Genomic DNA, 12653 nt, shown 5'->3' on the forward strand with positions numbered 1-12653 from the left:
ATATTGTGGGGACGTTCCTTCCTTTCGGGGACAAAATGGAATTCCCCTTAACTTTATAATGACATTTTAGGGTGAGGACTTGCTTTAAGGTTAAGGTGTCCATCGTGTAAATCTTGGGCTTTTCACTTATTATAGACTATAGTTTTCAGCACTAAACTGTCAATCCCCGGAACCATCAACCTGTACATTCCACAGATTTCCTGACCGACCGACCCACTCAGTCAAATCAAATCAGTTTTATTTGTATAGCCCAATATCACAACTAGACATTTGCCTCAGTGGGCTTTACATTCCATACAGTATGACACCCTCTGACCTTATCCATCTATCTATCTATCTATCTATCTATCTATCTATCTATCTATCTATCTATCTATCTATCTATCTATCTATCTATCTATCTATCTATCTATCTATCTATCTATCTATCTATCCATCCATCCATCCATCCATCCATCCATCCATCCATCCATCCATCCATCCATCCATCCATCCATCCATCCATCCATCCATCCATCCATCCATCCATCCATCCATCCATCCATCCATCCATCCATCCATCCATCCATCCATCTATCTATCTATCTATCTATCCCTCTGCCCTTAGACCCTTAGCTAGGCTGTAAAAAAAACTCCCAGTAAAAAACCCTTTATCGGGATTAAAAAATTGAGAAATCTCAGGGAGAGTTGACAGAGTAAGGGATCCCTCTCCCAGGACGGACATGCTGCAATAGATGTCATAAGTAGAGAAAATCACAAAGGTCGAACAGGACACCATTAACCTGTACAGTCCACAGATTTCCTGATGGACCCACTCAGCTTGGATTACTGTAAACCACCAACATGTTTTCAGTTTTATAGAATAATACAGCTCCGGAAAAAATGAAGAGACCAGTCCAAATGATCATTGTCTCTGGTTTTACTCTTTAGAGGCATATGTTTGAGTAGAATGAACATTTTGATTTTATAATATAAACTACTGACAACTTTTTTTTTTTTACCAAATTCACAGTGAAAATATTGTCATTTAGAGCATTTTCAATAGGTAATGTAGAGATGAAGATTGAAGAAAAATCCAGATTGGTGTCTTAATTTTTTTCGCGCGGCTGTAAATGTCCCCAGTCTTATGTGGTGGATTTCAGTAGTCTATAATATCCAGAAGGTTGCTGACTGTATGTCTAAAGGTTAAGGTCCCGGGGAAGGAGTAGAGAGCACTCCCTAGAAGGACTAGTATATGTCTATTTGCAGATATAATACACTTGATACCCCCCACACATGAGAATATAAGACACTGTTCTGTAACTAATGAGCAGTGCCATTGCGGCCTCAGCGTGCTGCTACTGCTACCATGAAATCCTATGTCTGATGTCTGATGGAAATCTCCTGAAATAAACCTCTTTGAACCACAATGATGATTGTCCTGGCTTCACCCTTTGTCCTAGTCGCAACGGGGAATTCGGCTACCACACTTACCTGGAAGTCGTTCATGAGTCCGTACTGACAGCCTCCCTCCTTGCAGATGGAGAAGTCGTATCCCAGAGTGCAGGCCGCGTCTGTACAGTTCACTGTGTCGCTCACTGTGTCATTCATGTCGCCCGTCGCATCTCGAACAATGCAGCCGCCTAAAGGTGGACAAAACAAACGCACACTGACACCAAGTAGGTTTACACTAGCCCTGTGTTCCAATCTCCATACTTCCCTACTATTTATATATAGGATGTCCCAATACATGCACGTCAATTGTATTATGCGGAAAATACATAAATGCCCCATTAACACCAATAGCATTTTGAAGTATTCGTCTTTATTCTTGACATTTCACGACATAATGAAAAAAAATCTTCCTTATCTGATTTTTTTTTCGCTCCTGTGGCTCTAAAAGTCTTCTGTACTTTAGTCAGTAGTATACAGTAACGATTTGGAACGCAGGGCTATTCTTAATTCTTTGCATTCATACTACATAGCAGGGAAATAGGGGTATTGGAACGCAGCCATGGTGTGGTTAAAACTGTCTTTGCTTTTTATCATAACACATTTTTGTTGTTGCATTTTGGCTTCAAACACCAAAGGCGAATAGACCGAGTGGTAAAGGTAATGGACCGCTAATCCATTGTGCTCTGCAGGCGTGGGTTGGAATCCCATCCTCGTCGCAGCTGTACTTTACTTTGGTCTAACATTTTGTCCTGCCATGCTAACAAGTTAAAAACAACGTATTCCAATCCCCATACCTCCCTCCTATTTAGTATGGACGAAAAAGGTTTAGTTTGTCCCAATACACACTGTCAAATGCAATTTCTGAAAAAACACCGAAATGTCCTACTACTACATCTGGTCGCAGTTATAACTCAACAATTTTTTGCTAAATATTTTAAACACCAAGTCTTTATCAATCTGAGTTTGTAGGAATGTGCTATATGTATAATATTGTGTAATGTATATACAGCCCCAGAAAAAATGAAGAGACCAGTCTGGATTTTTCTTCAATCTTCATCTCTATATTACTTTGAAAATGCTCTAAATGACAATATTTTTGTTGTGAATTTGGTAGAAAGATTTTCATTAGTTTGTAGAATAAAACCAAAATGTTCATTCTACTCAAACATATGCCTATAAATAGTAAAACAAGAGACACTGAACATTTGAAGTGGTCTCTTAATTTTTTCCGGAGCTGTATTTGATATTTACCTGCAGAGATGGCGACAACAACGTAGGTGATTCCTGTGATGACAATGGCCAGCAGAGTTCCTTTAGGGATCGCTGACTGAGGATCCTAAAGATGGAGATGTGAGGACATTCAAGTTCAGTTTTCCTTCAGCCTCAAGTTCTTAACAACCTATTCTGGATATAGTAATATAACAGTAGCTACGAGGAATTTTAAATATTTTTGAAACAGTCTAATTTTCTTCTGATGATCATAAATTACATGTAACGGCAAACGAGACCATCAGTGCAAAAGAATGCTATTTTTATATAGTTTTTCTTAATGCCTTTGTCATGGGTATACGCTCACCCAGGAACAACAGCTGGTGTAGTAAAAAACACTACCGCTTTTGTCCAAAGGGGGCGCTAGAATTAACACAAACAGCTCCTAGAAATAACTCACAGTGAGGTCTCCGGAGATGTTGGCTCCAGCCAGGATGCCGGTGGCTGCCGGGAAGAAAATGGCGAAAACAGAGAAGAAGGTTTCATCTTCTCTGAAGTCTGGACCAATGTTCTCTAGGAGGATGGCAGCTGTAGAACGAGGGATATTAGGGACTTTAAGCAGCGGTGTTTTAGGGACGGCTACGGCGCCAGGGAAAGATTCCAACGGGCTCCACTATCACCTAGCAACACTTAGACCGGCTACTTGCTGCAGTTGGTGTAGCGCTCACAACGTCAAAAACCCTGTTCTGCCGTTGTAAACAGACGGACTGCGGCTCTGACTCGCTCTGACTACAGCGATAGGAGGTGATGACATAAATTATCGAATGCTCAAAATTCTACTCGACCGCCGTAGCCGTCCTCTCAACCGTCGTTGCTTAAAGTCCCTATTAAAGGTGGAGTCAGTGATTCAAATCAACTTATTTATATAGCACATTTAAAACAGCCTTAACCTTCCTCTCGTGTTAGGGTCGCCACCGACCCGTTTTGGTTTTCAAATGCATAAAAGAACCACTTACATTTTGTTTATTGCTTCAAAATTTCTTGACTTTGTCAGGAACCTCTATTTCAACAAAATAAAAAAAATAAAAAATGTTTCACTTAATTATAAAATGCTCTGGTGGAAATTATAACACTGGTGGTGTTAGGGTCGTTTTCGACCCGGTTATAGAATAAGATGTAAAAAACAATAACTAGAGCCAAAACTGAAATCTTAAGTGCACTGTCAGCCAACACAATGACAGTTAGCTCCTCTCCCAATCATGTGAGCTCTGGGGAGGTTCTCATTTTGACTTTTTTTGCCCTTATACCTGCATAAAAGCGAAACAAACAGAAGGGCATATCCAGACATGTGAAGTCAATTCAGTATAGAGTTAGTGACTTGCAGAGTGCACATCTCCTATTTGCAGTATTCAAAAATGAGGAGATATACAGTGAGCCAAGTTCTGGATCATGTTTTTGGTGAAAATGGCCACCTGATTCTAAAAATAAGAGGTGTCAGGTCTGCCGAAGCACTAAGGACAGAAAGATAAACGGATTATGCTTTACCTGCAAGAAATATCTCTGCAAAGAACACTAAAAGTGTTGCTTTTTGTCACACATCTGTACACACACACATACACATGCACACAGAGACTTTTACTCTGTTTCTTTTTACTAGTTTTGGAGCTAGTAATTGATTTTGATTAGTTTGATTTGTTGATTGGTTGTTGTTTATTTGACCTTACAAATCTATATTTTGTGTTGTGACTTGTTCTGGTTTTCATTGTGTGTTTGTATAATGCTGAAATAAAAGTTGTTTTGCTCTTTTCTGAAATAAATATTTATGGGTCGTAATTGACCGGTAACACCATAGATGTTAAAAAGGTCAATAATATTAATATGAAAAAATAAATAAAACTAATTTTGTTAAGAAATGTGTTCTCATACCCCTCAGTAATAATCAGGTAACACAACAACCAAATATTTATATATATGATTCTCTTAGGTTCATTTTACCATTTTTTAAACTGAAATTGAGGCGCATACTGACAAAAAAAAGGCCCAGCCGCCTACACCAAACATATTAAAAACAATATTTTCATGGATAAGGAAGCCTAACAATGTAACCAAGAGATGAGAAATAAAAAGGATGATAGATAATTGTTTTTAGTGTTTTTTACAGCTGATTTCAGACACGGGTCGAAACCGACCCGCTAACACCATGGATGGTAGCAGAAAGTTAACACAGGAGGAAGGTTAACGTGCGAAACAATTAGACAAAATTAAACAACAGCAGACTCAAACTGACAAAGCTTAAAGGTGGAGTCAGTCAGTGCGGTTACATGGCACAACCAGATTGGATTATCACATATATCGAACAAGATACTCAACGGACCGTGTCACTTGTCTGAGTATACATGGCCTTTCAGATATCGGATAAATGTCCAATGCATGGCTGTCTCCACTATGCTAGGTGGCGCTGTAGCCCTTTCAACCATGCTTTCAACAAGTGTTGAAAGAGCCACGTCCGGTTCTCTTCCGTCAATAACCCATGGTGTAGCCTATCACGCGCAGGCACACAAGCACAGAACGAGAAGTCCGATAAGCGATGTCCGATCCCTGTATACATGCAGAGAGAATGCCGACAACGAACGACTTATCTAGGTGTTCTTATCCGACATCTCTTGTCCGTTATTGTGCCGATTTGTGTGCGAAGTAGATCGGATAAAGGTGTTTACATGCAGTTTAAAAGTCCTGTTGAAGTCTTATTCGTTTAGTTACCCGATTATGAGTCTGCATGTAAACGCACTGAGTGATTCTGGAGAACGCTTGGTGTCAGAATCACTTTTTGTCAAAATCAGTGAATATCTCCTCAAGATCTGCTACCTGTCCGTACTGTGTGTGAGCTGAAAAAAAAATGGTGTTGATAAACAGCTTAGGCTCTGTAAATGGACATGTTGCTAGCTACGGTGGACCCTGTTGTTTCCATATCTGTTTACAGAGTCTAGGCTGTGTATTAACAAACACCAGATTTTTTTTTAATTCAGTTTACACACAGTACGGACAGGTAGCAGATCATAAGGAGATATTCACTGATTTTGACAACGTGATTTTTTTTACAACAAGCATTCTCAAAAATCACTGACTCCACCTTCAAGGCTAGAAAATGAATTTTGATTGATAAGATCAAAGAATTAACCCAATGTTTGGGTGCACACTGACTGTTGTATCCGAAGAATCCTTTGGGCTCCTTGCTCTCTGAAGGCATGAAGCTTCCTATGAAGTAGTTTGCGATGGCTGCCAGTAGGATGACTAGCAGGACAATCTGAGCCTGGAAGAGAAAGAGCGATAGAAATAGGGTGAGGAGGGTATACTGTATGGAATGTAAAGTCCACTGAGGCAAATGTCTATTTGTGATATTGGGCTAAACTAACTAACTAACTAACTAACTAACTAACTAAATAAATAAATAAATAAATAAATAAATAAATAAATAAATAGATAAATAGATAGATAGATAGATAGATAGATAGATAGATAGATAGATAGATAGATAGATAGATAGATAGATAGATAGATAGATAGATAGATAGATAGATAGATAGATAATAAACTGAATGTCTATTTGTGATATTGGGCTATACAAATACACTGATTTGGTATACTGTAAGAAATTAAGTCAATTTTACACAGGGCACATTTTGAGATGTCCACTGTTCACTTTGATATTGTGATTTTACAGTCCTACCAGAAGTAACTCTGTGTGTGTGTGTGTGTGTGTGTGTGTGTGTGTGTGTGTGTGTGTGTGTGTGTGTGTGTGTGTGTGTTCAGTTAATAAAATATGAACAGTCCTACCTTTGCCTCCCACTCCATCCCGGCTACAGAGATTCCCAACAGCAGGATGACGGTCAGAGTCCCGACGATACGAATGTCGTTAACTTCGTCAGTCATCAGAGCATCAACGTCCTGCAAACAACAACATATGACAGATCAATGATAGATGGATGGATGGATGGATGGATGGATGGATGGATGGATGGATGGATGGATAGATAGATAGATAGATAGATAGATAGATAGATAGATAGATAGATAGATAGATAGATAGATAGATAGATAGATAGATAGATAGATAGATAGATAGATAGATAGATGGATAGATAGATAGATAGATAGATAGATAGATAGATAGATAGATAGACGGACAGACAGACAGACAGACAGACAGACAGACAGACAGACAGACAGACAGACAGATAGACAGATAGACAGGTAGATGGTTGGTTTTATGGATGGATGGATAGATAGACAGACAGACAGACAGACAGACAGACAGACAGACAGACAGACAGACAGACAGACAGACAGACAGACAGACAGACAGACAGACAGACAGACGGGTGGGTGGTTGGGTTTATGGATGGATGGATGGATGGATGGATGGATGGATGGATAGACGGATGGATAGACAGACGGATGGATAGACAGACAGAAACAAAGTATTTCTCACATCGAGCATTTCAACGACCGTCTCTGCAAAGCCCACGACGTACATGGCCACCGCCACGGCGTTAGCGAACGCAAAGATGAGACCGATAGAGCCGCCGAACTCTGGACCCAAACTCCTGGATATCAGATAGTACGCTCCACCTGGACAGCAGAAATAGGTGATTAAAATAAAATAAAATAAAATAAAATAAAATAAAATAAAATAAAATAAATAAAATAAAATAAAATAAAATAAAATAAAATAAAATAAAATAAAATAAAATAAAATAAAATAAAATAAAATAAAATAAAATAAAATAAAATAAGAAAAAGAAAAAGAAATTAAAATTTACGAATTTATAATTCTTTTGCCTGTTTTTAATACACACTAAATGTTAATGACACACAAATAAACAACTACAAAATCTTCTCACTAATCACACAACAAATTTCTAAATAAAAGCTTTTTTTGAGTAGCATTCTCACCTCCTCTCACGAAGCCGTTGGTTGCTATAGCGGAGGTAGACAGACCGGTGATGGTGGTGACCAGAGTGGCCATTAATATGATCGCAATGGTCAGACCTAGAACAGATTTAACAAAATAAAACGAGAAACAGAAAAAATATTGAAGTTAGGATAAGAAGATTTTGATGAGAAATAGTAGCAAGTTAAATTCTGAACCTATCAATTTATTCACTCCTGTCTTACAACGAACTTTTAGATATTTCTGAAACTGTCACATTTTGACTGTTTCAGAAGTATAGCAAATGAGACTGTCAGTGCAAAGATAGATAGATAGATAGATAGATAGATAGATAGATAGATAGATAGATAGATAGATAGATAGATAGATAGATAGATAGATAGATAGATAGATAGATAGATAGATAGATAGATAGATAGATAGATAGAGTACATACCGATTCCAGCCTGTCCGACGATCCAAGACATTCGTATGAAGAGCATCACACCCCAGATATTCAGCATGCAGCGGACCTGCAACACACACACACACACACACACACACACACACACACACACACACACACACACACACACACACACACACACACACACACACACATAGGTTTGAATCCAAAATGTGTCCCGATAGTTAGCTTGAGTGTGTGATTTGGAGAATTTCTAAGCTTTATAAGTGGAGTCCATTTTACTTACCAAGACTCCTTTGACCCAACCAAACTTGACCGTTCCTCCTTTCGCTTCTTTTGCCGCCAGAGCCGCGGCCGCCACCTCAGCTGCTGAAGTCTCTTCCCCATTGGCCAGACCGTCCTCATAGGGATCCTGACCGACCAATCACAGACAAGACAGGAAGTGGTGAAATAGACAAAGACCCTGCGTTACAATCCCCATACTTCCTGACTATTTAGTATGGCAGAAAAAGATTTAGGATGTCCCAATACATGGAAGTCAATTGTAGTATGCTGAAAATACATAAATGCCCCCACTAACTCCAATAGCATTTTGGAGTATTTGTCTTTATTCTTGAAATTTCTCGACATAATGAAAAAAAAATCTTCCTTATCTGATTTTTTTTTCTCTCCTGTCTGTGGCCCTAAAACTCTTCTGTACTTTAGTATGTAGTGTAGTAAAAAGACTAAAACTCTTCTGTACTTTAGTATGTAGTGTAGTAAAAAGAAAGAGTATGTGGTTTGGAATGCAGGGGAAGAGATCGGTTAGGGTTCGGGTTTACAGAAAGTTTACCAGATAACCAAAAGTTGATCAATTGATTTGCTGATATCAGAGGTATAAACATCAATTTTGTTAAATTGTTTTATTTTATTTTATTTTATTTTATTTTATTTTATTTTATTTTATTTTATTTTATTTTATTTTATTTTATTTTATTTTATTTTATTTTATTTTATTTTATTTTATTTTATTTTATTTTATTTTATTTTATTTATTATTCAAAAATTGCTTATGAAGAATTACTGTACGTACAGTTTTGAAAGAAATTAATGATCAGTTTCTCTGGTGTTACTTTATAGCCTATAGACTAAAATAAACTTTTTTGGTTTTATTCTATAGATTACAGACAACATAACGCCCAAATTCCATCATCATCGTCATTTAGAGCATTTTCATTATTATTATTATTATTATTATTAAATTATGAATTTAAAATAGGAATTCTTCAATAAAAAGTGTATAATTCTTTTTAAATGTTGGCTCTAGTAACGGGTTAATAAGCATTTGCCATTGCTATACTTTAAAAAGTGAAAATATGAATTCATAATTTATTTTAAATTAATCTATCTGACATCTTGAAAAGTGCAGAATTTCATTTTAAAGATGGTTTCTTTTCACGTCGAATTTACGGTGAACAGTTTAGACATCTTGCTCATCTAATACATAAAACTCAACTTTTTACAACATGGTTAATCAAAATAAAAACAATTTAAAATCTGATTTTGCGCCTGAAATCCACAAGTGTGCAGAAAACAAAACAGAAAATGTCCTTCAACCCTCGTTACTGTGAAATATCTGTATTACTATTAGTTTTTTAAATAACTAATTCCTTCTCAACTTTCTCAGAACTAGATAAACGACCCCCCCCTGCCTTTGCACAGTCACACAGATATTGTGGCATGTATGGAATGTGTAAATAAGTTATTGTTGTTTAAGATTATAATAATAATTATATAACAAGACATTCGTGCCCTTTGTGCACACCACACAGTTATGTTTAATTCATTCTGCAGTGGCTTCAAGGTTGAGGCCTTGCTAAGTCGAGTTGTGTGACATTAAACAAGATTGTGTTGATTCTGGCAGCGGGAAAATCCAGGAAATGTCGTTCTCTTTAACTTTAGTGATATGCTAGAAAATGTCAGTGGGAACTTTACAGTGACTTTCAAAGGTGAAGTGCTGTTATACATACAATACGTCATCTTCCGTGCTTTTGTCAATGTTACAATTGTACAATGTGTGTCTATGTTACAAGCTACCTAACAGAGGAGTGGGAGCGTGGCAGGGTCATGAGAGGCAGCATTGTGTGTGTGTGTGTGTGTGTGTGTGTGTGTGTGTGTGTGTGTGTGTGTGTGTGTGTGTGTGTGTGTGTGTGTGTGTGTGTGTTTGTGTGTGTGTGTGTGTGTGTGTGTGTGTGAGTGTGTGTGTGTGTAGGTCATGCCTCCAATGATGTCACTAAACCCACTAACGCTCTCTGAAATCTGAGTGAATGGAATAGTTTACTGAAATATATTCACTTCTGTCACACGAACAATATGGAAGTGATCGCTGTGTATTAACTCAACTAAACAACCGATGGTGTAGTGCAGGGTATTCTAAGGTATAAGGAGCACATATACCTACTCTATTTTGTCTCAGTATTTCATATAACCACGTCTAACTTGGGGCATGTTTAAAAGAAACTTTGACTACAGATTAAGGCATGATTATTTTGTAAAATCAAAGATGTTGTTTCATGATGTGTAGCCACATTTCTTGACAGTTTGCAAAGGCAAGGCAAGTTTATTTATATAGCACAATTCAGACACAAGGCCACTCAAAGTGCTTTACAGGGGCAAGATTAGAATACATAAAACACATTATAAAACATTTAAAATGGAATAAAAGAAGCAAATAAAATACAAATCGCAGGTTAAAATGGAAACAAAAAAGTCTTCAGACTCGATTTAAAAGAACTGAGAGTTGCAGCAGACCTCAAGCAAGATTTGTGGTTTTCCTGAATATACTAAATAAGGTTTTCTGATATTATGATAATGATACGAATGTTCTAATACAGGCTTTTAATTCTGATGCAGGACTTTTACTATAAATGTGTGGTGTTGCTACCTTAAATGTTAGTTAAAAGTCTATAAATTTCATAATCTTCCCAATGTAAGTACTTTCTTTTGCTGAGACCTGATCTGAAGTTATTCTACAACATGCAAAATACTTTATATATACCTGTCACTATAATATTCCTGCAAGTAGTCCATGTGTGTGAGTTTTCATACTCAGCATTTGTTATTCTTTGCTGGATCTTATAACATCAACATTTTACATGCAATTAAGCCTATACTTTAAGCCTACTGCTGGCATTAATTTAATAATACTATGAACTTTCCAATAAAATAGCCTACTTCTTTCTACTTGTGGAAATTGTAAAGTTGCTACTATAAATGTCAGCGAAACTTCTGAATAGACCTAAACAGCAGAGTTATTTCTAAGCGTTTGAAGGTCAGAAAAAATGTAAAACAGATTTTCTTTTCCTTACTTTATCGAGTTCATCGTGGAGCTCCGACAGCGATGGCCTGATGAGTTTCTCCCCGAGAGTGGCCGCCGTGTGTCGGTAGAAATCGATGTTAGGCACCGCGTCGATGGTGTTGTGTCCGAAGGTGCGCATGTAGTAGGTGTTGGAGTGTGTGTCGGAGATGTGTGTGTGTCCCGTGCCGGTCGAATGGAGGCTGACCGAATCTAGCCTCGCTGTGTCCGGCTCATAAGACACATCAGGCGGCATGCCGATGTCCATGGCGCTGCCTAGACCAGGGTCCATAAAACCAACAGATCTAGACCGAGTTTTGGTCTCTTCAGGCGGCTTCAAAGTGTCGGTAGTAGGGGCCGTTGGAGGTGGTGGTGCTTGAGGAGGCTGCTGCTCCTGCGGTTGCGGTTGGGATGATCCTTCTGTAACGACATCCACTTGGAAGCGACCACCGCCGCCACCACCGCCGCTTTTTAAAGACGGTTTTTGGCCCGACATGTCCACGAAAAAGTTGGTTCAAATATAGTCAACAATGCGTCGAGAGAAAAATGCGCCTAACGTGAAATAAACACCTGCTCCAAAAGAACCAAAGGGAGATCCAGGAATAAGCACAGCAGCATTTAGTCCCACTGAGGCCAAATGGCTTTGAGGGATATTGGGCTATACATAAAAAAAACTTTTAAATGTTAATTTGATTGTAATAACAATCAGAGTGGACACATTCTATCGCCGACTTAAACAGAAAAAAAGTCAAAAAATCGGAGTCCAAATTGAACGTTCAGTTGCTAAAGTTACAGTAAAATTGTCGTTTCCTCCTCAACTTGCAAACTGTGGTTCCTTGAAGCGCCAGGACGCACGGCGAAAAGACCTGTGCGTAATGCGCGTAAATGACACCAACTCTCTCTCTCTCTCTGTCTCTGTCTCTGTCTCTCTCTCTCTCTCTCTCTCTCTCTCTCTCTCTGTGTCACTCACTCCGTCTCTCTCTCTTTCTCTCTCTCTCTCTCACTCACTCAATGTCTCTGTGTTTCAATCTGTCCATCTATCCACGAGTTGGTGGGTGAGCGTGTCGTCCGTTCAGATGGTGACACTCAAACAGGACACTCAAACGGTGTATTGTCATCTCTCTCTCTCTTTCCCTCTCCCTCTCTCTCTCTTCCTCTCTCTCTCACTCTCTCTCTCTCTTTCCCTCCCTCTCTATCTCTCTCTTTTTTTTCTCTCTCTCTCTCCTCCTCGCGCTTGACTCTCGAGACATCCGAGCATGTCGGGAACACGGTGGATAGGAGGAAAGCGGGAGGGGGGGGGGGGGGGATGGATCGCATCG

General features: G+C 38.6%; 1 protein-coding gene across 1 annotated transcript in view; it reads right to left on the reverse strand.

The window, feature by feature from the left end:
* The window catches only part of LOC307268643 (solute carrier family 12 member 2), a gene marked incomplete at its 5' end in the record, with an annotated part of 31291 nt that extends 19461 nt beyond the window's left edge, over positions 1-11830 (reverse strand). Inside the window, 10 exons of the mRNA XM_080051360.1 lie at positions 1474-1622; positions 2686-2770; positions 3104-3231; positions 5845-5953; positions 6478-6588; positions 7133-7272; positions 7597-7692; positions 8031-8106; positions 8287-8412; positions 11348-11830. Of these exons, the coding sequence (XP_079907486.1) occupies positions 1474-1622; positions 2686-2770; positions 3104-3231; positions 5845-5953; positions 6478-6588; positions 7133-7272; positions 7597-7692; positions 8031-8106; positions 8287-8412; positions 11348-11830 (1503 nt within the window). The remainder of the gene's footprint in view (positions 1-1473; positions 1623-2685; positions 2771-3103; positions 3232-5844; positions 5954-6477; positions 6589-7132; positions 7273-7596; positions 7693-8030; positions 8107-8286; positions 8413-11347) is intronic.
* Between the last annotated feature and the right edge of the window lie 823 nt (positions 11831-12653).

Source organism: Ammodytes marinus, assembly GCF_949987685.1.
Source record: "Ammodytes marinus genome assembly, chromosome: 2".
Taxonomy (NCBI): domain Eukaryota; kingdom Metazoa; phylum Chordata; class Actinopteri; order Uranoscopiformes; family Ammodytidae; genus Ammodytes; species Ammodytes marinus.